Source organism: Oncorhynchus nerka, linkage group LG2, assembly GCF_034236695.1.
Source record: "Oncorhynchus nerka isolate Pitt River linkage group LG2, Oner_Uvic_2.0, whole genome shotgun sequence".
Taxonomy (NCBI): Eukaryota; Metazoa; Chordata; class Actinopteri; order Salmoniformes; family Salmonidae; genus Oncorhynchus; species Oncorhynchus nerka.
The window spans coordinates 17780684-17806890 of record NC_088397.1 but is presented as its reverse complement, the minus strand read 5'-3'; the positions used below and the strand labels follow the sequence as shown (position 1 = coordinate 17806890).

At 49.6% G+C, this 26207-nt stretch overlaps 1 protein-coding gene across 4 annotated transcripts in view; it reads right to left on the bottom strand.

The window, feature by feature from the left end:
* LOC115119118 (collagen alpha-1(XVIII) chain-like) overlaps nucleotides 1-26207 on the bottom strand; it is a 198784-nt gene that overhangs the window by 19972 nt on the left and 152605 nt on the right. For all 4 annotated transcript variants that reach the window (XM_065023904.1, XM_065023897.1, XM_065023898.1 and 1 more), the window contains exon 2: nucleotides 606-1153. In XM_065023904.1, coding sequence (XP_064879976.1) covers nucleotides 606-1153 — 548 coding nt within the window. The remainder of the gene's footprint in view (nucleotides 1-605; nucleotides 1154-26207) is intronic.

Below are 26207 nucleotides of genomic sequence, written 5' to 3'. Positions count from 1 at the left end.
ACGTTTCAACACACTGTCTGTTAAAAACAGCAGGTGTGAGTGAAATGAAACCTAAACCCTCACATTGTTTGGGGGTAAATCCCTCACTAATCGCTCCCTCAGGAATCTCAGTCAGGTATGTGTCACTGGCAACAGGAAAGCCAGACAGCCAGTCACATCTCACTAACACAGCACTACTAACCCCTCCTCCCTCTAGTAAATCTATTAGCTGACCTGTCCTGTCGTCTGGCCTTTGACCCCCTCAGCATAGTCACTGACCCGTCTAACCACATGTGATGGTCACATGGGGTTTGACACCAGACCGAGGGTTGAGGGTGGGGGTGCAGAACGACAGAGACTTTAGGGGAAGAGTTATACCAATGTTTTACATGAGGGAACAATAAAGATGTTTTACATGAGGGAAGAATAAAGATATAATTTACAAGAGGGAACCATGAAGATGTTTTACATGAGGGAACAATAAAGATGTTTTATATTAGGGAACAATAAAGATATTTTACAAGAGGGAACAATAAAGATGTTTTACATGAGAGAACAATAAAGTTAGAGGTAAATATGTGTGGTCAGGTCAGCATTAGAGGTGTGGTTGGCGATCCATACTGTACCTCGAACCTGTCAGGGTCCGCGCCTCCCGCCTGACCCACGAAGATGCCCGCCCCGCTGTCCAGCTCCATGTCATCCGGCGAGCGCTCCAACTTCACCGTCTTCCCAGAGGCGTCGCACCCCATGAAGAAGGTCACCTGGTCGTTGAACACGGACAGAGAGAACTTGGTCCAGGAGACTAGGTCCAGGGAGGGCACGGTGAAACTAGCGGCCAGGTACGAGGCCTCAGAGTCGGGCTCTGTGTAGTAGAATAGAATTTTCTGATTCCTGCCGTCAGCGTCCGGGGCGCTCAGCTTCACCCCCACGTACATGAACTTCTGGGAGGCGTCTGTGATAGAGAAGAGGACCCCGGGGCTAGAGGGGAGGATTTGGAAGACCAGGGAGAAGTCTCTGTAGAAGGGGTTGGGGAGGTGGGCCAGGGCCGGCTGTCCCGCAGCAGTCAGCCCGTCCTGCCCTCCGAAGTAGTAGGCGGGTTTCCCCCCCGGACCGGCCTGGGAATCATCAGGAGGCAGGTCTCCGATCAGCTGCAGTAGAGTTACACCACTCTCTGCTGCAGGGGAGGAGACAGGACAGGAGGTGAGGTTACACACACGAAGCCAGCGCTTACAGTACAGGAGTCCCATTGTCCCAGTCCAGAAACAAAGCACTAGCCCTAACTTAGGTCCCAGGGCACTGTGTAGATCTGAAAACATTTGGATAGCAGTATAATAAAAATGTCACCTTGCATTCTGATTTGTCCAATTCTTATAGATCTAGTCTACATTAAGTGCCTAGGGCTTATTTCAGAACTAGTCTACATGAAGTGCCTAGGACTTCTTTCAGACTAGTCTACATGAAGTGCCCAGGGCTTCTTTCAGACTAGTCTACATGAAGTGCCAATGGCTTCTTTCAGACTAGTCTACATGAAGTGCCTAGGGCTTCTTTCAGATCTAGTCTACATGAAGTGCCCAGGGCTTCTTTCAGATCTAGTCTACATGAAATGCCCAGGGCTTCTTTCAGTTCTAGTCTACATGAAGTGCCCAGGGCTTCTTTCAGATCTAGTCTACATGAAGTGCCCAGGGCTTCTTTCAGATCTAGTCTACATGAAGTGGCCAGGGCTTCTTTCAGTTCTAGTCTACATGAAGTGCCCAGGGCTTCTTTCAGATCTAGTCTACATGAAGTGCCCAGGGCTTCTTTCAGATCTAGTCTACATGAAGTGCCCAGGGCTTCGGGACTTTGAGTTGTTTCTGGACCAGTCCTTTTTTTCAGCTCCTGTTTACGCTAATCACTTAACAACTGGTTTAGGATCAGCTATACACTCCAAAAAGGGTTCTTTGGCTGTCCCCATAAGATAACCCTTTTGGGTTCCATGTAAAACCCTCTGTGAAAAGGGTTTAATATGGAACCCAAAAGGGTTTTTACCCGGAACCAAAAGGGTTCTACCCAGCATTGCAAAGGGAGGGTATATTACTGGAAACTTTAAAAGTTTACCGGTAAATTACCAGAATGTTGGTATCTTTCAAGGATTTTATTTAATCTATCACAAGACATCTAGTGTCCCTTTTGGGTACTTCAGATTATCACAGGTGTCTGTAATTATCTCTGGCGCTCTGTGTGACCTTACCACATGTAACATACAGTATATTAAATAAGATGATTTTCAAATAAAACATTGAATATAAAAGCTGCAAAACATTATCCAAAATATAAACCATCAACTTAGTGAATATCATTGGTGTTTAATATGAGGGTTTCAGCAAGAAATATATATAAAAAATTGTTTTACACACTTTTATTTATTTTACTATGAATTTGTTGACAATGTTTCAGTGTCAAACTGGTGGCAGTTGTGAAAAAAGTCAATAGTTGTACGAGTTGCAGAGTTTCATTATTTAGGCTATTTTCTCTTGAACCAGATGGTCTGTATACTAGAAACCTGTGGCCAATATGGACACAGATATTTAAAAACATAATCCTATATACTAGAAACCTGTGGCCAATATGGACACAGATATTTAAAAACATAATCCTATATACTAGAAACCTGTGGCCAATATGGACACAGATATTTAAAAACATAATCCTATATACTAGAAACCTGTGGCCAATATGGACACAGATATTTAAAAACATAATCCTATATACTAGAAACCTGTGGCCAATTTGGACACAGATATTTTAAAACATAATCCTATATACTAGAAACCTGTGGCCAATTTGTACACAGATATTTTAAAACATAATCCTATATACTAGAAACCTGTGGCCAATATGGACACAGATATTTTAAAACATAATCCTATATACTAGAAACCTGTGGCCAATTTGTACACAGATATTTTAAAACATAATCCTATATACTAGAAACCTGTGGCCAATAAAGACACAGATATTTTAAAACATAATCCTATATACTAGAAACCTGTGGCCAATATGGACACAGATATTTAAAAACATAATTCTATATACGGTATCATTTTGTAAAAGTTATTCAAGTATAAATTACCAAAGTTATGATAGATTGCCATATATTTTCTGTTAACAAAAATGACGATGAAGATTCCGGTAACTTTGGTAAACTACTGGTAGCTTTGCAAACCTAGTTCTACCTGGAATCAAAAAGGGTTCTACTATGGGGACAGCCGAATAATCATTTTAGCTTCTAGACAGTTCCTTTTTTTCACAGCCTGTACCATCTTCCTTTACCATACCCCCAAATTTAACCCTCAGCTAAACAGCCAAACTGATCCTGAGTCAGTTGTTAAGGGCATAGAGTAAGCATACACAGAGTACTTTATCATTGACATGAAGTTACCGAAGGGTACAAGGGCACAGTGCAATAGCAGATTAGAAAGCATCATGCCTTGATTGGTGTGCTGTGCTTCACCAAGTGACTTAGCCAGGATGAGTGCCTCAGGCCATACACATACATGTGCAGTGAAGTTAACAACAAAGCCACTGGGCAAAAACTGGTTGAGTCAACGTTATTTCCACAACATTTCAACAAAAAAATGATATATGATGATGTTGAAACAAAGTGGAAAACGGATTGGATTTGAATAAAGTAATCCACATAAGGGAATTTAGTATTTTTTTCACCCAACATTTAACTAAAATCCAATGATGTGGTGAAATGTTTTGTTGATTTCACGTTGAATTCACGTTGCCTGACAACCCAACCAAATGTAAATCAACTGACCTAACGAAAGGTCAGCAAAATGTCAGCAAAGGTCTGTTGCAGAGTGAAATGACAAACCTCAGGCCACGTGGACCAACCCCAGTAGACTCAATAGGGCTTCAGACTCAATATGGTTTTAGACTCAATAGGGTTTCAGACTCAATAGGGTTTCAGACTCAATAGGGCTTCAGAGTCAATAGGGTTTCAGACTCAGTAGGGCTTCAGAATCAATTGGGCTTCAGACTTTATTAGTTAATGGTTCAACCTCACCTAGGACAGGTCAAAACGGTTCACGGGTCTACAGTATGCGGTCAATGATGAACCCTTCTATGTTTCTATGATGGGCGATAGCAGATCTCGTGACAGCTCACATTATCTTTCAAGTGCAGCAGTAAGTCTGATTGACCAAGGTAGGTAGTAGATGTAAAATAAAAGCAAAAATAAGGCTTCATGGAGAGAGTTTCAAATGAACTTGGGCTGTTTTAGCATGGAAAAACATCTGACTGTAATCCAATTCCCATGGACTCAAATAGCCTAGAGGTAAATGCGGAAATTACATGAGACTAACCATCACATTCACATGAAATAGCACCTCTAGGGAACTAAACACTGGACAGACAGACATCCTCTCATGGGTGAACTGTCAGAGTAGATTTATGACAGATGTTTACAGAAAAGCCCACACTGTACAATGTGAATGTCACACGAACCAGAGATACTTGAGATTTCCTATCCCTCCAGTGATGTAAACTTAAACAGGGGAAGTGAACTCTGTAACACAAGTCATTAAGTCTCAGAGGATCTATGAGGAGTTATTCCAATAGCTAATGGTGTATCCTAAAGGGGATCTAACTTCTCAATGGCCAAAAGTGGCATTCATAAGTATGTGCAATATCATATCATACTTAAGCAATAAGGCACGAGGGGGTGTGGTATATGGGCAATATACCACTGATACGGGCTGTTCTTTGCACGATGCAACGTGGAGTGCCTGGATACAGCCATTAGCCGTGGTATATTTTCCATATACCACAAACCCCTGAGGTGAATTATTGCTATTATAAACTGGTTACCAACGTGATTAAAACAGTAACACCTATGGTATAGGGTCTGATATACCACGGCTGTCAGCCAATCAGCATTCAGGACTCGAACCACCCAGTTTATAATGAAGATTATATAACGGGTGGGTCTAAATCCTGAATGCTAATTGGTTAAAATCTCATTTCAGCCAGTGTCTATTCTACAAGTTACCATGGGCTAAATCTATGAATGCCCTTTCAGGTGGTTGAGTAAGCCTACATTTTAAAATGCATCATGTCTCATATTAGTATCATACTTCCAGTTGTGACTTGTGTGAATGGTATTTATTGGACTTTTGGATAGTACTTGGGTGCAGCCCTTGGACAACAACCAGTACACAAGGACTATCGTACTACATCCTAAAATGAATTGGAACATTTGGAGACTCAATACTTTTTGGACTAATCTCAAACATGTGTTTCCACACATTAACACAGCAACACCACTTACTCTGTACAGCCTGTACTCACTCCCACACCATATTGCTAAGCCAGCTAGGGTCTCACTGGACACTGTTGTTATGCTATCTACATTCTAAACCTGCACGTCAACCGAAGCTTAGCTGAAGATCCTGTGGGAATTCAGCCAATTAGTGGGAGGCAGAGAGGGGGAGGGGGAGGAAGCTTCTCATCGGATGAACCTACTATTGGTCCATCTGACAGGGCGCTAGGGCAGTCACAGCTGTGGCCCGGCTAGCCCAACACTAACCCAACACTACCGCAGACACTAACCCAACACTACCGCAGACACTAACCCAACACTACCGCAGACACTAACCCAACACTACCACAGATACTAACCCAACACTACCGCAGACACTAACACAACACTACCGCAGACACTAACCCAACACTACCGCAGACACTAACCAACACTACCGCAGACACTAACGCAGACACTAACGCAACACTACCGCAGACACTACCGCAGACACTACCGCAGACACTAACCCAACACTACCACAGACACTAACCCGACACTACCGTAGACACTAACCCGACACTAACGCAACACTACCGCAGACACTAACCCGACACTACCGTAGACACTAACCCGACACTACCGTAGACACTAACCCGACACTACCGCAGACACTAACCCGACACTACCGCAGACACTAACGCAACACTACCGCAGACACTAACCCAACACTACCGCAGACACTAACCCGACACTACCGCAGACACTAACCCGACACTACCGCAGACACTAACCCGACACTACCGCAGACACTAACCAACACTACTGCAGACACTAACCTAACACTACCGCAGAGACTAACCAACACTACCGCAGACACTAACCCGACACTACCGTAGACACTAACCAACACTACCGCAGACACTAACCCAACACTACCGCAGACACTAACACGACACTACCGCAGACACTAACCCGACACTACCGCAGACACTAACACAGCACTACCGCAGACACTAACCCAACACTACCGCAGACACTACCGCACATTAACCCAACACTAGCGCAGACACTAACCCAACACTACCGTAGACACTAACCAACACTACCGCAGACACTAATCCAACACTACCACAGACACTAACGCAACACTACCACAGACACTAACCCAACACTACCGCAGACACTAACCCAACACTACCGCAGACACTAACCCAACACTACCGCAGACACTAACGCAACACTACCGCAGACACTAACCCAACACTACCGCAGACACTAACGCAACACTACCGCAGACACTAACCCAACATTACCACAGACACTAACCCAACACTACCACAGACACTAACGCAACACTACCGCAGACACTAACCCAACACTACCACAGACACTACCGCAGACACTAACTCAACACTACCGCAGACACTAACCCAACCCTACCCCAAAACTACCGCAGACACTACCGCAGACACTAACCCAACACTACCGCAGACACTAACCCGACACTACCGCAGACACTAACCCAGCACTACCACAGACACTAACCCAACACTACCGCAGACACTACCGCAGACACTAACCCAACACTACCGCAGACACTAACCCAACACTACTGCAGACACTAACCCAACACTACCACAGACACTAACCCAACACTACCGCAGACACTAACGCAACACTACCACAGACACTAACCCAACACTACCGCAGACACTAACGCAACACTACCACAGACACTAACCCAACACTACCGCAGACACTAACCCAACACTACCGCAGACACTAACCCAACACTACCGCAGACACTAACGCAACACTACCGCAGACACTACCGCAGACACTACCGCAGACACTAACCCAACACTACCACAGACACTAACCCGACACTACCGTAGACACTAACCCGACACTAACGCAACACTACCGCAGACACTAACCCGACACACCGTTAACCCGACACTACCGTACACTAACCCGACACTACCGCAGACACTAACCCGACACTACCGCAGACACTAACGCAACACTACCGCAGACACTAACCCAACACTACCGCAGACACTAACCCAACACTACCACAGACACTACCGCAGACACTAACCCAACACTACCGCAGACACTAACCCAACCCTACCCCAAAACTACCGCAGACACTACCGCAGACACTAACCCAACACTACCGCAGACACTAACCCGACACTACCGCAGACACTAACCCAGCACTACCACAGACACTAACCCAACACTACCGCAGACACTACCGCAGACACTAACCCAACACTACCGCAGACACTAACCCAACACTACTGCAGACACTAACCCAACACTACCACAGACACTAACCCAACACTACCGCAGACACTAACGCAACACTACCACAGACACTAACCCAACACTACCGCACACTAACGCAACACTACCACAGACACTAACCCAACACTACCGCAGACACTAACCCAACACTACCGCAGACACTAACCCAACACTACCGCACACTAACGCAACACTACCGCAGACACTACCGCAACACTACCGCAGACACTAACCCAACACTACCACAGACACTAACCCGACACTACCAGACACTAACCCGACACTAACGCAACACTACCGCAGACACTAACCCGACACTACCGTACACTAACCCGACACTACCGTAGACACTAACCCGACACTACCGCAGACACTAACCCGACACTACCGCAGACACTAACGCAACACTACCGCAGACACTAACCCAACACTACCGCAGACACTAACCCGACACTACCGCAGACACTAACCCGACACTACCGCAGACACTAACCCGACACTACCGCAGACACTAACCAACACTACTGCAGACACTAACCTAACACTACCGCAGAGACTAACCAACACTACCGCAGACACTAACCCGACACTACCGTAGACACTAACCAACACTACCGCAGACACTAACCCAACACTACCGCAGACACTAACACGACACTACCGCAGACACTAACCCGACACTACCGCAGACACTAACACAGCACTACCGCAGACACTAACCCAACACTACCGCACACTACCGCAGACATTAACCCAACACTACAGACACTAACCCAACACTACCGTAGACACTAACCAACACTACCGCAGACACTAATCCAACACTACCACAGACACTAACGCAACACTACCACAGACACTAACCCAACACTACCGCAGACACTAACCCAACACTACCGCAGACACTAACCCAACACTACCGCACACTAACGCAACACTACCACAGACACTAACCCAACACTACCACAGACACTAACGCAACACTACCGCAGACACTAACCCAACATTACCACAGACACTAACCCAACACTACCACAGACACTAACGCAACACTACCGCAGACACTAACCCAACACTACCACAGACACTACCGCAGACACTAACCCAACACTACCGCAGACACTAACCCAACCCTACCCCCAAAACTACCGCAGACACTACCGCAGACACTAACCCAACACTACCGCAGACACTAACCCGACACTACCGCAGACACTAACCCAGCACTACCACAGACACTAACCCAACACTACCGCAGACACTACCGCAGACACTACCGCAGACACTAACCCAACACTACCGCAGACACTAACCCAACACTACTGCAGACACTAACCCAACACTACCACAGACACTAACCCAACACTACCGCAGACACTAACGCAACACTACCACAGACACTAACCCAACACTACCGCAGACACTAACCCAACACTACCGCAGACACTAACCCAACACTACCGCAGACACTAACGCAACACTACCGCAGACACTAACCCAACACTACCACAGACACTAACGCAACACTACCGCAGACACTAACCCAACACTACCACAGACACTAACCCAACACTACCACAGACACTAACGCAGACACTAACCCAACACTACCACAGACACTACCGCAGACACTAAGCCAACACTACCGCAGACACTAACCCAACCCTACCCCAACACTACCGCAGACACTACCGCAGACACTAACCCAACACTACCGCAGACACTAACCCAACACTACCGCAGACACTAACCCAGCACTACCACAGACACTAACCCAACACTACCGCAGACACTAACCCGACACTACCGCAGACACTAACCCGACACTACCGCAGACACTAACCCGACACTACCGCAGACACTAACCAACACTACTGCAGACACTAACCAAACACTACCGCAGACACTAACCAACACTACCGCAGACACTAACCCGACACTACCGTAGACACTAACCAACACTACCGCAGACACTAACCCAACACTACCGCAGACACTAACACGACACTACCGCAGACACTAACCCGACACTACCGCAGACACTAACACAGCACTACCGCAGACACTAACCCAACACTACCGCAGACATTAACCCAACACTACCGCAGACACTAACCCAACACTACCGTAGACACTAACCAACACTACCGCAGACACTAATCCAACACTACCGCAGACACTAACGCAACACTACCACAGACACTAACCCAACACTACCGCAGACACTAACCCAACACTACCGCAGACACTAACCCAACACTACCGCAGACACTAACGCAACACTACCGCAGACACTAACCCAACACTACCACAGACACTAACGCAACACTACCGCAGACACTAACCCAACATTACCGCAGACACTAACCCAACACTACCACAGACACTAACGCAACACTACCGCAGACACTAACCCAACACTACCACAGACACTACCGCAGACACTAACCCAACACTACCGCAGACACTAACCCAACACTACCGCAGACACTAACCAACACTACCGCAGACACTAACGCAGACACTAACGCAACACTACCGCAGACACTACCGCAGACACTACCGCAGACACTAACCCAACACTACCACAGACACTAACCCGACACTACCGTAGACACTAACCCGACACTAACGCAACACTACCGCAGACACTAACCCGACACTACCGTAGACACTAACCCGACACTACCGTAGACACTAACCCGACACTACCGCAGACACTAACCCGACACTACCGCAGACACTAACGCAACACTACCGCAGACACTAACCCAACACTACCGCAGACACTAACCCGACACTACCGCAGACACTAACCCGACACTACCGCAGACACTAACCCGACACTACCGCAGACACTAACCAACACTACTGCAGACACTAACCTAACACTACCGCAGAGACTAACCAACACTACCGCAGACACTAACCCGACACTACCGTAGACACTAACCAACACTACCGCAGACACTAACCCAACACTACCGCAGACACTAACACGACACTACCGCAGACACTAACCCGACACTACCGCAGACACTAACACAGCACTACCGCAGACACTAACCCAACACTACCGCAGACACTACCGCAGACATTAACCCAACACTACCGCAGACACTAACCCAACACTACCGTAGACACTAACCAACACTACCGCAGACACTAATCCAACACTACCACAGACACTAACGCAACACTACCACAGACACTAACCCAACACTACCGCAGACACTAACCCAACACTACCGCAGACACTAACCCAACACTACCGCAGACACTAACGCAACACTACCGCAGACACTAACCCAACACTACCACAGACACTAACGCAACACTACCGCAGACACTAACCCAACATTACCACAGACACTAACCCAACACTACCACAGACACTAACGCAACACTACCGCAGACACTAACCCAACACTACCACAGACACTACCGCAGACACTAACCCAACACTACCGCAGACACTAACCCAACCCTACCCCAAAACTACCGCAGACACTACCGCAGACACTAACCCAACACTACCGCAGACACTAACCCAACACTACCGCAGACACTAACCCAGCACTACCACAGACACTAACCCAACACTACCGCAGACACTACCGCAGACACTACCGCAGACACTAACCCAACACTACCGCAGACACTAACCCAACACTACTGCAGACACTAACCCAACACTACCACAGACACTAACCCAACACTACCGCAGACACTAACGCAACACTACCACAGACACTAACCCAACACTACCGCAGACACTAACGCAACACTACCACAGACACTAACCCAACACTACCGCAGACACTAACCCAACACTACCGCAGACACTAACCCAACACTACCGCAGACACTAACGCAACACTACCGCAGACACTAACCCAACACTACCACAGACACTAACGCAACACTACCGCAGACACTAACCCAACACTACCACAGACACTAACCCAACACTACCACAGACACTAACGCAGACACTAACCCAACACTACCACAGACACTACCGCAGACACTAACCCAACACTACCGCAGACACTAACCCAACCCTACCCCAACACTACCGCAGACACTACCGCAGACACTAACCCAACACTACCGCAGACACTAACCCAACACTACCGCAGACACTAACCCAGCACTACCACAGACACTAACCCAACACTACCGCAGACACTAACCCGACACTACCGCAGACACTAACCCGACACTACCGCAGACACTAACCGGACACTACCGCAGACACTAACCAACACTACTGCAGACACTAACCAAACACTACCGCAGACACTAACCAACACTACCGCAGACACTAACCCGACACTACCGTAGACACTAACCAACACTACCGCAGACACTAACCCAACACTACCGCAGACACTAACACGACACTACCGCAGACACTAACCCGACACTACCGCAGACACTAACACAGCACTACCGCAGACACTAACCCAACACTACCGCAGACATTAACCCAACACTACCGCAGACACTAACCCAACACTACCGTAGACACTAACCAACACTACCGCAGACACTAATCCAACACTACCGCAGACACTAACGCAACACTACCACAGACACTAACCCAACACTACCGCAGACACTAAACCAACACTACCGCAGACACTAACCCAACACTACCGCAGACACTAACGCAACACTACCGCAGACACTAACCCAACACTACCACAGACACTAACGCAACACTACCGCAGACACTAACCCAACACTACCACAGACACTACCGCAGACACTAACCCAACACTACCGCAGACACTAACCCAACCCTACCCCAACACTACCGCAGACACTACCGCAGACACTAACCCAACACTACCGCAGACACGAACCCAACACTACCACAGACACTAACCCAGCACTACCACAGACACTAACCCAACACTACCGCAGACACTAACCCAACACTACCGCAGACACTAACCCAACACTACCGCAGACACTAACCCAGCACTACCGCAGACACTAACCCAACACTACCGCAGACACTAACCCAACACTACCACAGACACTAACCCAGCACTACCGCAGACACTAACCCAACACTACCGCAGACACTAACCCAACACTACCACAGACACTAACCCAACACTACCACAGACACTAACCCAACACTACCACAGACACTAACCCAACACTACCGCAGACACTAACGCAACACTACCACAGACACTAACCCAACACTACCGCAGACACTAACCCAACACTACCGCAGACACTAACGCAACACTACCGCAGACACTAACCCGACACTACCGTAGACACTAACCCGACACTACCGTAGACACTAACCCGACACTACCGCAGATACTAACCCGACACTACCGCAGACACTAACCAACACTACTGCAGACACTAACCCAACACTACCACAGACACTAACGCAACACTACCGCAGACACTAACCCAACACTACCACAGACACTAACCCAACACTACCGCAGACACTAACCCAACACTACCGCAGACACTACCGCAGACACTAACCCAACACTACCGCAGACACTAGCCCAACCCTACCCCAACACTACCGCGGACACTACCGCAGACACTACCACAGACACTAACCCAACACTACCGCAGACACTACCGCAGACACTACCGCAGACACTAACCCAACACTACCGCAGACACTAACCCAACACTACCGCAGACACTAACCCAACACTACCGCAGACACTAACCCAGCACTACCGCAGACACTAACCCAACACTACCACAGACACTAACCCAACACTACCACAGACACTAACCCAACACTACCACAGACACTAACCCAACACTACCGCAGACACTAACGCAACACTACCACAGACACTAACCCAACACTACCGCAGACACTAACCCAACACTACCGCAGACACTACCGCAGACACTAACCCAACACTACCGCAGACACTAACCCAACACCACCACAGACACTAACCCAACACTACCGCAGACACTAACCCAACACTACCGCAGACACTAACCCAACACTACCGCAGACACTAACCCAACACTACCGCAGACACTAACCCAACACCACCACAGACACTAACCCAACACTACCGCAGACACTAACGCAACACTACCACAGACACTAACCCAACACTACCGCAGACACTAACCCAACACTACCACAGACACTAACGCAACACTACCGCAGACACTAACCCAACACTACCGCAGACACTAACCCAACACTACCACAGACACTAACGCAACACTACCGCAGACACTAACCCAACACTACCACAGACACTAACCCAACACTACCGCAGACACTACCGCAGACACTAACCCAACACTACCGCAGACACTAACCCAACCCTACCCCAACACTACCGCAGACACTACCGCAGACACTAACCCAACACTACCGCAGACACGAACCCAACACTACCGCAGACACTAACCCAGCACTACCACAGACACTAACCCAACACTACCGCAGACACTACCGCAGACACTACCGCAGACACTAACCCAACACTACCGCAGACACTAACCCAGCACTACCACAGACACTAACCCAACACTACCGCAGACACTACCGCAGACACTACCGCAGACACTAACCCAACACTACCGCAGACACTAACCCAGCACTACCGCAGACACTAACCCAACACTACCGCAGACACTAACCCAGCACTACCGCAGACACTAACCCAACACTACCGCAGACACTAACCCAACACTACCACAGACACTAACCCAACACTACCACAGACACTAACCCAACACTACCACAGACACTAACCCAACACTACCACAGACACTAACCCAACACTACCGCAGACACTAACGCAACACTACCACAGACACTAACCCAACACTACCGCAGACACTAACCCAACACTACCGCAGACACTAACGCAACACTACCGCAGACACTAACCCGACACTACCGTAGACACTAACCCGACACTACCGTAGACACTAACCCGACACTACCGCAGACACTAACGCAACACTACCGCAGACACTAACCCAACACTACCACAGACACTAACGCAACACTACCGCAGACACTAACCCAACATTACCGCAGACACTAACCCAACACTACCACAGACACTAACGCAACACTACCGCAGACACTAACCCAACACTACCACAGACACTACCGCAGACACTAACCCAACACTACCGCAGACACTAACCCAACCCTACCCCAACACTACCGCAGACACTACCGCACACTAACCCAACACTACCGCAGACACTAACCCAACACTACCGCAGACACTAACCCAGCACTACCACAGACACTAACCCAACACTACCGCAGACACTACCGCAGACACTACCGCAGACACTAACCCAACACTACCGCAGACACTAACCCAGCACTACCGCAGACACTAACCCAACACTACCGCAGACACTAACCCAGCACTACCGCAGACACTAACCCAACACTACCACAGACACTAACCCAACACTACCACAGACACTAACCCAACACTACCACAGACACTAACCCAACACTACCACAGACACTAACCCAACACTACCGCAGACACTAACGCAACACTACCACAGACACTAACCCAACACTACCGCAGACACTAACCCAACACTACCGCAGACACTAACGCAACACTACCGCAGACACTAACCCGACACTACCGTAGACACTAACCCGACACTACCGTAGACACTAACCCGACACTACCGCAGACACTAACGCAACACTACCGCAGACACTAACCCAACACTACCACAGACACTAACGCAACACTACCGCAGACACAAACCCAACATTACCGCAGACACTAACCCAACACTACCACAGACACTAACGCAACACTACCGCAGACACTAACCCAACACTACCACAGACACTACCGCAGACACTAACCCAACACTACCGCAGACACTAACCCAACCCTACCCCAACACTACCGCAGACACTACCGCAGACACTAACCCAACACTACCGCAGACACGAACCCAACACTACCGCAGACACTAACCCAGCACTACCACAGACACTAACCCAACACTACCGCAGACACTAACCCAACACTACCGCAGACACTAACCCGACACTACCGCAGACACTAACGCAACACTACCGCAGACACTAACCCAACACTACCGCAGACACTAACCCGACACTACCGCAGACACTAACCCGACACTACCGCAGATACTAACCCGACACTACCGCAGACACTAACCAACACTACTGCAGACACTAACCCAACACTACCACAGACACTAACGCAACACTACCGCAGACACTAACCCAACACTACCACAGACACTAACCCAACACTACCGCAGACACTAACCCAACACTACCGCAGACACTACCGCAGACACTAACCCAACACTACCGCAGACACTAGCCCAACCCTACCCCAACACTACCGCAGACACTACCGCAGACACTAACCCAACACTACCGCAGACACTAAACCAACATTACCGCAGACACTAACCCAGCACTACCACAGACACTAACCCAACACTACCGCAGACACTAACCCAACACTACCACAGACACTAACCCAACACTACCACAGACACTAACCCAACACTACCGCAGACACTAACCCAGCACTACCGCAGACACTAACGCAACACTACCACAGACACTAACCCAACACTACCGCAGACACTAACCCAACACTACCGCAGACACTACCGCAGACACTAACCCAACACTACCGCAGACACTAACCCAACACCACCACAGACACTAACCCAACACTACCGCAGACACTAACCCAACACTACCGCAGACACTAACCCAACACTACCGCAGACACTAACCCAACACTACCGCAGACACTAACCCAACACCACCACAGACACTAACCCAACACTACCGCAGACACTAACGCAACACTACCACAGACACTAACCCAACACTACCGCAGACACTAACCCAACACTACCACAGACACTAACGCAACACTACCGCAGACACTAACCCAACACTACCGCAGACACTAACCCAACACTACCACAGACACTAACGCAACACTACCGCAGACACTAACCCAACACTACCACAGACACTAACCCAACACTACCGCAGACACTACCGCAGACACTAACCCAACACTACCGCAGACACTAACCCAACCCTACCCCAACACTACCGCAGACACTACCGCAGACACTAACCCAGCACTACCACAGACACTAACCCAACACTACCGCAGACACTACCGCAGACACTACCGCAGACACTAACCCAACACTACCGCAGACACTAACCCAACACTACCGCAGACACTAACCCAACACTACCGCAGACACTAACCCAGCACTACCGCAGACACTAACCCAACACTACCACAGACACTAACCCAACACTACCACAGACACTAACCCAACACTACCACAGACACTAACCCAACACTACCGCAGACACTAACGCAACACTACCACAGACACTAACCCAACACTACCGCAGACACTAACCCAACACTACCGCAGACACTACCGCAGACACTAACCCAACACTACCGCAGACACTAACCCAACACCACCACAGACACTAACCCAACACTACCGCAGACACTAACCCAACACTACCGCAGACACTAACCCAACACTACCGCAGACACTAACCCAACACTACCGCAGACACTAACCCAACACCACCACAGACACTAACCCAACACTACCGCAGACACTAACGCAACACTACCACAGACACTAACCCAACACTACCGCAGACACTAACCCAACACTACCACAGACACTAACGCAACACTACCGCAGACACTAACCCAACACTACCGCAGACACTAACCCAACACTACCACAGACACTAACGCAACACTACCGCAGACACTAACCCAACACTACCACAGACACTAACCCAACACTACCGCAGACACTACCGCAGACACTAACCCAACACTACCGCAGACACTAACCCAACCCTACCCCAACACTACCGCAGACACTACCGCAGACACTAACCCAACACTACCGCAGACACTAACCCAACCCTACCCCAACACTACCGCAGACACTACCGCAGACACTAACCCAGCACTACCACAGACACTAACCCAACACTACCGCAGACACTACCGCAGACACTACCGCAGACACTAACCCAACACTACCGCAGACACTAACCCAACACTACCGCAGACACTAACCCAACACTACCGCAGACACTAACCCAGCACTACCGCAGACACTAACCCAACACTACCACAGACACTAACCCAACACTACCACAGACACTAACCCAACACTACCACAGACACTAACCCAACACTACCGCAGACACTAACGCAACACTACCACAGACACTAACCCAACACTACCGCAGACACTAACCCAACACTACCGCAGACACTACCGCAGACACTAACCCAACACTACCGCAGACACTAACCCAACACCACCACAGACACTAACCCAACACTACCGCAGACACTAACCCAACACTACCGCAGACACTAACCCAACACTACCGCAACCCAACACTACCGACACTAACCCAACACTACCGCAGACACTAACCCAACACCACCACAGACACTAACCCAACACTACCGCAGACACTAACGCAACACTACCACAGACACTAACCCAACACTACCGCAGACACTAACCCAACACTACCACAGACACTAACGCAACACTACCACAGACACTAACCCAACACTACCGCAGACACTAACCCAACACTACCACAGACACTAACCCAACACTACCGCAACACTACCGCAGACACTAACCCAACACTACCACAGACACTAACCCAACACTACACTACCGCAGACACTAACCCAACACTACCGCAGACACTAACCCAACACTAACACTACCGCAGACACTAACACTAACACTACCGCACGAACAACACTACCGCACACTAACCCAGCACTACCACAGACACTAACCCAACACTACCGCAGACACTACCGCAGACACTACCGCAGACACTAACCCAACACTACCGCAGACACTAACCCAGCACTACCACAGACACTAACCCAACACTACCGCAGACACTACCGCAGACACTACCGCAGACACTAACCCAACACTACCGCAGACACTAACCCAGCACTACCGCAGACACTAACCCAACACTACCGCAGACACTAACCCAGCACTACCGCAGACACTAACCCAACACTACCACAGACACTAACCCAACACTACCACAGACACTAACCCAACACTACCACAGACACTAACCCAACACTACCACAGACACTAACCCAACACTACCACAGACACTAACCCAACACTACCGCAGACACTAACGCAACACTACCACAGACACTAACCCAACACTACCGCAGACACTAACCCAACACTACCGCAGACACTAACGCAACACTACCGCAGACACTAACCCGACACTACCGTAGACACTAACCCGACACTACCGTAGACACTAACCCGACACTACCGCAGACACTAACGCAACACTACCGCAGACACTAACCCAACACTACCACAGACACTAACGCAACACTACCGCAGACACTAACCCAACATTACCGCAGACACTAACCCAACACTACCACAGACACTAACGCAACACTACCGCAGACACTAACCCAACACTACCACAGACACTACCGCAGACACTAACCCAACACTACCGCAGACACTAACCCAACCCTACCCCAACACTACCGCAGACACTACCGCAGACACTAACCCAACACTACCGCAGACACTAACCCAACACTACCGCAGACACTAACCCAGCACTACCACAGACACTAACCCAACACTACCGCAGACACTACCGCAGACACTACCGCAGACACTAACCCAACACTACCGCAGACACTAACCCAGCACTACCGCAGACACTAACCCAACACTACCGCAGACACTAACCCAGCACTACCGCAGACACTAACCCAACACTACCACAGACACTAACCCAACACTACCACAGACACTAACCCAACACTACCACAGACACTAACCCAACACTACCACAGACACTAACCCAACACTACCGCAGACACTAACGCAACACTACCACAGACACTAACCCAACACTACCGCAGACACTAACCCAACACTACCGCAGACACTAACGCAACACTACCGCAGACACTAACCCGACACTACCGTAGACACTAACCCGACACTACCGTAGACACTAACCCGACACTACCGCAGACACTAACGCAACACTACCGCAGACACTAACCCAACACTACCACAGACACTAACGCAACACTACCGCAGACACAAACCCAACATTACCGCAGACACTAACCCAACACTACCACAGACACTAACGCAACACTACCGCAGACACTAACCCAACACTACCACAGACACTACCGCAGACACTAACCCAACACTACCGCAGACACTAACCCAACCCTACCCCAACACTACCGCAGACACTACCGCAGACACTAACCCAACACTACCGCAGACACGAACCCAACACTACCGCAGACACTAACCCAGCACTACCACAGACACTAACCCAACACTACCGCAGACACTAACCCAACACTACCGCAGACACTAACCCAACACTACCGCAGACACTAACCCAACACTACCGCAGACACTAACCCAACACTACCGCAGACACTAACCCAACACTACCGCAGACACTAACCCAACACTACCGCAGACACTAACCCAGCACTACCGCAGACACTAACCCAACACTACCGCAGACACTAACCCAACACTACCACAGACACTAACCCAGCACTACCGCAGACACTAACCCAACACTACCGCAGACACTAACCCAACACTACCACAGACACTAACCCAACACTACCACAGACACTAACCCAACACCACCACAGACACTAACCCAACACTACCGCAGACACTAACGCAACACTACCACAGACACTAACCCAACACTACCGCAGACACTAACCCAACACTACCGCAGACACTAACGCAACACTACCGCAGACACTAACCCGACACTACCGTAGACACTAACCCGACACTACCGTAGACACTAACCCGACACTACCGCAGACACTAACGCAACACTACCGCAGACACTAACCCAACACTACCGCAGACACTAACCCGACACTACCGCAGACACTAACCCGACACTACCGCAGATACTAACCCGACACTACCGCAGACACTAACCAACACTACTGCAGACACTAACCCAACACTACCACAGACACTAACGCAACACTACCGCAGACACTAACCCAACACTACCACAGACACTAACCCAACACTACCGCAGACACTAACCCAACACTACCGCAGACACTACCGCAGACACTAACCCAACACTACCGCAGACACTAACCCAACACTACCGCAGACACTAACCCAACACTACCGCAGACACTAACCCAACACTACCACAGACACTAACCCAACACTACCACAGACACTAACCCAACACTACCGCAGACACTAACGCAACACTACCACAGACACTAACCCAACACTACCGCAGACACTAACCCAACACTACCGCAGACACTAACGCAACACTACCGCAGACACTAACCCGACACTACCGTAGACACTAACCCGACACTACCGTAGACACTAACCCGACACTACCGCAGACACTAACGCAACACTACCGCAGACACTAACCCAACACTACCGCAGACACTAACCCGACACTACCGCAGACACTAACCCGACACTACCGCAGATACTAACCCGACACTACCGCAGACACTAACCAACACTACTGCAGACACTAACCCAACACTACCACAGACACTAACGCAACACTACCGCAGACACTAACCCAACACTACCACAGACACTAACCCAACACTACCGCAGACACTAACCCAACACTACCGCAGACACTACCGCAGACACTAACCCAACACTACCGCAGACACTAGCCCAACCCTACCCCAACACTACCGCAGACACTACCGCAGACACTAACCCAACACTACCGCAGACACTAACCCAACATTACCGCAGACACTAACCCAGCACTACCACAGACACTAACCCAACACTACCGCAGACACTACCGCAGACACTACCGCAGACACTAACCCAACACTACCGCAGACACTAACCCAACACTACCGCAGACACTAACCCAACACTACCACAGACACTAACCCAACACTACCACAGACACTAACCCAACACTACCGCAGACACTAACCCAACACTACCACAGACACTAACCCAGCACTACCGCAGACACTAACCCAACACTACCGCAGACACTAACCCAACACTACCACAGACACTAACCCAGCACTACCGCAGACACTAACCCAACACTACCGCAGACACTAACCCAACACTACCACAGACACTAACCCAACACTACCACAGACACTAACCCAACACTACCACAGACACTAACCCAACACTACCGCAGACACTAACGCAACACTACCACAGACACTAACCCAACACTACCGCAGACACTAACCCAACACTACCGCAGACACTAACGCAACACTACCGCAGACACTAACCCGACACTACCGTAGACACTAACCCGACACTACCGTAGACACTAACCCGACACTACCGCAGACACTAACGCAACACTACCGCAGACACTAACCCAACACTACCGCAGACACTAACCCGACACTACCGCAGACACTAACCCGACACTACCGCAGATACTAACCCGACACTACCGCAGACACTAACCAACACTACTGCAGACACTAACCCAACACTACCACAGACACTAACGCAACACTACCGCAGACACTAACCCAACACTACCACAGACACTAACCCAACACTACCGCAGACACTAACCCAACACTACCGCAGACACTACCGCAGACACTAACCCAACACTACCGCAGACACTAGCCCAACCCTACCCCAACACTACCGCAGACACTACCGCAGACACTAACCCAACACTACCGCAGACACTAACCCAACATTACCGCAGACACTAACCCAGCACTACCACAGACACTAACCCAACACTACCGCAGACACTACCGCAGACACTACCGCAGACACTAACCCAACACTACCGCAGACACTAACCCAACACTACCGCAGACACTAACCCAACACTACCGCAGACACTAACCCAGCACTACCGCAGACACTAACCCAACACTACCACAGACACTAACCCAACACTACCACAGACACTAACCCAACACTACCACAGACACTAACCCAACACTACCGCAGACACTAACGCAACACTACCACAGACACTAACCCAACACTACCGCAGACACTAACCCAACACTACCGCAGACACTACCGCAGACACTAACCCAACACTACCGCAGACACTAACCCAACACCACCACAGACACTAACCCAACACTACCGCAGACACTAACGCAACACTACCACAGACACTAACCCAACACTACCGCAGACACTAACCCAACACTACCGCAGACACTACCGCAGACACTAACCCAACACTACCGCAGACACTAACCCAACACCACCACAGACACTAACCCAACACTACCGCAGACACTAACGCAACACTACCACAGACACTAACCCAACACTACCGCAGACACTAACCCAACACTACCACAGACACTAACGCAACACTACCGCAGACACTAACCCAACACTACCGCAGACACTAACCCAACACTACCACAGACACTAACGCAACACTACCGCAGACACTAACCCAACACTACCACAGACACTAACCCAACACTACCGCAGACACTACCGCAGACACTAACCCAACACTACCGCAGACACTAACCCAACCCTACCCCAACACTACCGCAGACACTACCGCAGACACTAACCCTACACTACCGCAGACACGAACCCAACACTACCGCAGACACTAACCCAGCACTACCACAGACACTAACCCAACACTACCGCAGACACTACCGCAGACACTACCGCAGACACTAACCCAACACTACCGCAGACACTAACCCAGCACTACCACAGACACTAACCCAACACTACCGCAGACACTACCGCAGACACTACCGCAGACACTAACCCAACACTACCGCAGACACTAACCCAGCACTACCGCAGACACTAACCCAACACTACCGCAGACACTAACCCAGCACTACCGCAGACACTAACCCAACACTACCGCAGACACTAACCCAACACTACCACAGACACTAACCCAACACTACCACAGACACTAACCCAACACTACCACAGACACTAACCCAACACTACCGCAGACACTAACGCAACACTACCACAGACACTAACCCAACACTACCGCAGACACTAACCCAACACTACCGCAGACACTAACGCAACACTACCGCAGACACTAACCCGACACTACCGTAGACACTAACCCGACACTACCGTAGACACTAACCCGACACTACCGCAGACACTAACGCAACACTACCGCAGACACTAACCCAACACTACCGCAGACACTAACCCGACACTACCGCAGACACTAACCCGACACTACCGCAGATACTAACCCGACACTACCGCAGACACTAACCAACACTACTGCAGACACTAACCCAACACTACCGCAGACACTAACCAACACTACCGCAGACACTAACCCGACACTACCGTAGACACTAACCCGACACTACCGTAGACACTAACCCGACACTACCGCAGACACTAACCCGACACTAACGCAACACTACCGCAGACACTAACCCAACACTACCGCAGACACTAACCCGACACTACCGCAGACACTAACCCGACACTACCGCAGACACTAACCCGACACTACCGCAGACACTATCCAACACTACCGCAGACACTAACCGGACACTACCGTAGACACTAACCAACACTACCGCAGACACTAACACGACACTACCGCAGACACTAACCCGACACTACCGCAGACACTAACCCGACACTACCGCAGACACTAACACAGCACTACCGCAGACACTAACCCAACACTACCGCAGACACTACCGAAGACACTAACCCGACACTACCGCAGACACTAACCCAACACTACCGCAGACACTAACACAGCACTACCGCAGACACTAACCCAACACTACCACAGACACTAACCCAACACTACCGCAGACACTAACCCAACCCTACCCCAACACTACCGCAGACACTACCGCAGACACTACCCCAACACTACCGCAGACACTAACCCAGCACTACCACAGACACTAACCCAACACTACCGCAGACACTACCGCAGACACTAACCCAACACTACCGCAGACACTAACCCAACACTACCGCAGACACTAACCCAGCACTACCGCAGACACTAACCCAACACTACCACAGACACTAACCCAACACTACCACAGACACTAACCCAACACTACCACAGACACTAACCCAACACTACCACAGACACTAACCCAACACTACCGCAGACACTAACGCAACACTACCACAGACACTAACCCAACACTACCGCAGACACTAACCCAACACTACCGCAGACACTACCGCAGACACTAACCCAACACTACCACAGACACTAACCCAACACTACCGCAGACACTAACCCAACACTACCACAGACACTAACCCAACACTACCGCAGACACTAACCCAACACTACCGCAGACACTACCGCAATCACTAACGCAACACTACCGCAGACACTAACCCAACACTACCGCAGACACTACCGCAGACACTAACGCAACACTACCGCAGACACTAACCCAACACTACCGCAGACACTAACCCAACACTACCGCAGACACTAACCCGACACTACCGCAGACACTAACCCGACACTACCGCAGACACTAACCAACACTACCGCAGACACTACCGCAGACACTAACACAACACTACCACAGACACTAACGCAACACTACCGCAGACACTAACCCGACACTACCACAGACACTAACGCAACACTACTGCAGACACTAACCCAACACTACCACAGACACTAACGCAACACTACCACAGACACTAACGCAACACTACCGCAGACACTAACGCAACACTACCACAGACACTAATGCAACACTACCACAGACACTACCGCAGACACTAACCCAACACTACCACAGACACTAACGCAACACTACCGCAGACACTAACCCGACACTAACACAGACACTAACGCAACACTACCGCAGACACTAACCCAACACTACCACAGACACTAACGCAACACTACCGCAGACACTAACCCGACACTAACACAGGCACTAACGCAACACTACCGCAGACACTAACCCAACACTACCACAGACACTAACGCAACACTACCACAGACACTAACACAACACTACCGCAGACACTAAACCAACACTACCGCAGACACTAACCCAACACTGACATTGACACTGACTCAACTCCAGCCACTTTAATAATGGGAATTGATGGGAAATTATGTAAATATATCACTAGCCACTTTAAACAATGCTACCTTATATAATGTTACTTACCCTACATTATTCATCTCATATGCATACGTATATACTGTACTCTATATCATCGACTGCATCCTTATGTAATACATGTATCACTAGCCACTTTAACTATGCCACTTTGTTTACATACTCATCTCATATGTATATACTGTACTCGATACCATCTACTGTATGCTGCCCTGTACCATCACTCATTCATATATCCTTATGTATGTCACACCTTGGTCAATATGTTTTGTGTTTTCGTTATATATTTTGGTCAGGCCAGGGTGTGACATGGGTTTATGTGTTGG